The 4156-nt window shown below is 43.2% G+C and overlaps 1 protein-coding gene across 1 annotated transcript in view; it reads left to right on the plus strand.

Moving 5' to 3' along the window:
• The first annotated feature begins 2978 nt into the window (after positions 1-2978).
• TMEM33 (transmembrane protein 33) overlaps positions 2979-4156 on the plus strand; it is a 40899-nt gene continuing 39721 nt past the window's right edge. Inside the window, exon 1 of the mRNA XM_007947163.1 lies at positions 2979-3023. Within this exon, the coding sequence (XP_007945354.1) occupies positions 2979-3023 (45 nt within the window). The remainder of the gene's footprint in view (positions 3024-4156) is intronic.

The raw sequence follows: 4156 nt of genomic DNA on the forward strand, positions 1-4156 counted from the left end.
ACATGCATATGAAGCCACTGGAATTACCATGCTTTTTTTTCAGGTGCACTTTAGTCTTCAAAGTGGCATCTTTGCTCTTCAATGCTTTAAAGAGGTCCCTTGCAGCAGATTTGTCCCATGCAATATGATGTCTAATTTCTTGACTGCTGCTTCCATGGGTGCTGATTGTGGATCCAAGTAAAATGAAATCTTTGACAATTTCAATTTTTTCTCCATTTATTGTGATGCCACTTACTGCTCCAGATTGAGAATTTTTGTTTTCTTTATGTCGAATATAATCTGTACTGAAGACTGCAATCTTTGATCGTTGTCAGTACATGCTTCAAGTCTTCTTCACTTTCAGCAAGCAAGGTCATGCTATTTCTATATTGCACGTTGTAAAGGAGTCTTCTTCCAATCCTGATGCTGTGTTCTTCTTCATATAGTCCACTTCCCTGATTATTTTGTTCAGCATGCAGATTTCATAATTATGGTGAAAGGATACAAACTGGATGCACACTCTTCCTGATTTTAAACCATGCAGCATCCCCTTGGTCTGTTTGAACACCCTCTTGTTGGTATTAATAATATTGTTCAATAATTTCTGCACTCTGTTGGATCACCTTTCTTTGAAATTGGCACAAATATGGATTTCTTCCAGTCAGTTGCCCAGGTAGCTCTCTTCCAAATTTCTTGGCATAAACAAGCTTTTCACCAATTCCTTCAGTGCAGCTTGAACAACTTCTTTCATTACCATTGGTTCCTGATCATATGCTATCTACTGCAATGGCTGAATGTCCAATTTGTTTTGGTCCAATGACTCTGTGATTCCTTCCATTTTCTTTGATGCTTCCTGCTTTGTTCAATATTTTACCCAAGGAATCCTTCAATCTTGCAACTCAAGGCTTGAACTTTTTCTTCTGTTCTTTGTCAGCTTGAGAAATTCTGAGTGTGTCCTTCCTTTTTAGTTTTCTAACTCCAAGTCTTTGCACATTTCACTATAATACTTTACTTTGTCATTTTGAGCTGCCTTTGAAATCTTCTGTTGAGTTCTTTTATTTCATCATTTCCTCCATTTGCTTTAGCTACTCTATGGTTAAGAGGAAGTTTCAGAGTATCTTCTGATATCCATTTTGGTCTTTTCTTCCCTTCCTGTCATTTCAAATTTGAGCATTGGCCGTAAAACTAGAGAAATTTATAGTTTCAAGAGAGCACTTACTGACTTTTTGCTGTAGCTGATAAGCACCTGTATTTCCTATCAACACTAAAGGAAAACCACACATTTGAGAGTGTAGGAGCACTACAGGTTCATGCTTTTTCAAGTGAAGGACCGGTACCAGCTACATTTCCCCCATCCCCTTGGATTTTATTCTCAATTCACTAATCTTCTAACTCATTCTTTTCTACCCCTCTTGTCTATGTCTCAGCAGATGACTTTGCCTCTCCAACACCTCTGTATCTTCACCATACTCTGGCCTCAAGGTCATCTTTCCTTTGACTTCCCCCCACAACATTGTCTCTATTGAGACTCTCATCACTTCTCTTTACAAATTGCCTAGATGTTAGTTTGCACCTCCAGTCAGACTCTATCATGTTGCCAGTTTGATCTTTCTAAATCTCACAGTGTCAAATTTTTGCTTCTAAGTAATTAGCATAGTGGCTAAGACACTTGCCTGCTAACCAGACGGCTGGCGGTTCAAACCCACCAGCCACTCCTCGGAAGGAAGGTTGGGCAATCCTACTTCCGTAGTGATACTGCCTCGGAAACCCAAGGAGGGGTCGCTATGAGTCGGGGCCGACTCGACGGCACATAACAACAACAACAACAAGTAATTATACGGTAGTTTCTTATAGCTGTCAGATAAAATTCAGATCCTTTCCTTAGAATGCATTTGCCTACCTCTCTAGCTCAAACCTTCCACAATCTCCCATTGGCACCCTTGTTCTTTTCATACTGAATTAGTCCCCTGACTCTGTCCTGTTGCTTCATGCACTGCCTATTACTCTGTCTTCCCCATTTAATGAGCTTCTCTTTATCCTTCAAGCCTTAGTGCCAGAATTAGTTTTCCAGGAAACATTCCCAGGTCCCTTCTGATTAAGGTACCCAATTTGGGATAAAGATGTGGCAATCTGCTTTCATAAAGATTCACAGCCTCGGAAACCCTATGGGCATTCTGTTCTGTCCTTTAGGGTCACTATGAGCAATAATTCCACTCCACGACAATGGATTTGTTTTCGGTTTGGTGCAGTGCTTGAGGTTTACTGGTCTCTTCTGCAGTCTGTGCTACATCCATGTTTTCACCCTTCCGTACCTTGGGGCTTGTCACATAGCAGGACTTAATAACTGCTTGTTAAAATGCATTGATTTTGTAAGTAGAACCACAGGGCTTAGTGAGCCTGGGCGGAGAGAGTAAATACTTTTCTGAGGCGTCTAAGATTAAGCAATAAAGGGATACCGTGTTTCAGTCGTGGGTAAAGTTTGCCCTCTGTGAGCCGAAGATGAGAGAAAGTTATTTGGCTAGTTTTGCTTTCTGCCTCACGATGCCGAGTGGCGAGTCGGAAATGTGGAGTCCAAAAGATGAGAAAGAACTACATTTCCCGTCATACCTCCCGATTCTCCCTCCTTGCCGCTGCCTCTTCACTGAGGAAGTGAAAGAAAAACTTCCGGGTTCGGAAAGACCCTGGAGCGGGCAGCATTGGGTCGGCCTTGCTGGGCTTCGCTCGGAAGCTCCGCCTTCGCCCGGGTCCTTCTGGAAACCCAGCTTTGCTCTAGGTTGTGGTAGACAGGTATTTCTTGGCCTCGGTGGGTGTTGCCAGGGTAGTTTGTTGCACCGGGGCGGGCGGGACCCTTCCCTCTGGAGATTCAGAGTTCGGGCTGGGCGCAGCAGGCCCGTGACACTGGGCAAGGAAACCGGTTACCAGGGACGTAGACTGGGCTTTGACGGCTTGTCTTTCTTTCTTCGTGATCGCAGCGACCCAGACACGTGTGTGAGTCCCCCATGGCAGATACAGCCCCCAACGGCCCCCAAGGGGCGGGCGCAGTGGTAAGTACGTGGGTAGGGTCCCCTGGTTTGACTTCAAGAAATGGGAAGCAGCACGAAGCGTTACGAGCCGGTCCCTAGGCGCTTCAGAAGCTTATTGTTTTCAGGACTGGGAATTAGTGCTTGGCCGTGGGGAGCGACATGGCGAGGAGAGGTCTTGAGGAAGGTTCGGGAGCTACCGGTTTCTGTTTCCGAAGCAACCACTAGCCGACCTGAAGCAGGTGGCGCTCACCTGTGCGTCTTGGAAACTGCGCCTCTCGATCCCTTATTGTCATAGGCTCCAAGGTTGAAGCTACCATCTGATGTTGTTAGGTGACATGCTCATACTCCGTACACGCGTTCGTGCAGAGAACATTTTTGACCACTTTATGCCGTGATACCGAAATTTCGCAAAGGGTAGAGTGCAGTCTTTTTTTCTTTTTCCTTTCTTCACTTTGTCGTTAATTCTTTACGAAGAGAAATATTATCATGCTTTTCTAATTTTTTGTTTTTAATATACTGATATATAACTTTCTAGTTATTTGTACCCAATGAGTATGTTAATTGGGCGAGTAATTTTTTTTAGTTTTGCAACATATCTACATACACATTTGTTTTTCTTTTGTGGAACCATTTGAAAGTTAGTTGCATGCATCATGATAAATACTTGAGTATTCTACATGGCCACAATACAGTGATCACATTTGGGAAATTTAAAGTTGATACATGTTATTTAGCTAATGTGCAATCCATATTCAAATGACCTCAGTTGCTCTATAAAGTTGCTTCCCCCTCAGATTTCAAAACTAGCCTATCAAAAGCTCAAGCATTGCCTTATTGGCCATATCACTTTAACCTAGAACCGTTCCCCTGCCGCTGCCCCTGCCCTCTGTTTTGTTTTTCATGCTATTGATATTTTTGAAGAGTCTACATTTGTTGTGTTGTGGAATACTTAAATTGGATTTGTCTGATCCCCTCTCCCATGATTAGATTCAGGTTAAACGTTTTGGTAGAAACGTTACATAAGTGATAATTGTGTTCTCCTCAGTACATTGTATATATATATGTATTGTTCTTATGTGCTGTCGAGTCGGACCCGACTCATAGCGACCCCTCCTTGGGTTTCCGAGGCAGTATCACTACGGAAGTAGATTGCC

This window comes from Orycteropus afer, unplaced genomic scaffold (genome assembly GCF_000298275.1).
Source record: "Orycteropus afer afer isolate SDZICR_OR568_19922 unplaced genomic scaffold, OryAfe1.0 scaffold00176, whole genome shotgun sequence".
NCBI classification, from domain to species: domain Eukaryota; kingdom Metazoa; phylum Chordata; class Mammalia; order Tubulidentata; family Orycteropodidae; genus Orycteropus; species Orycteropus afer.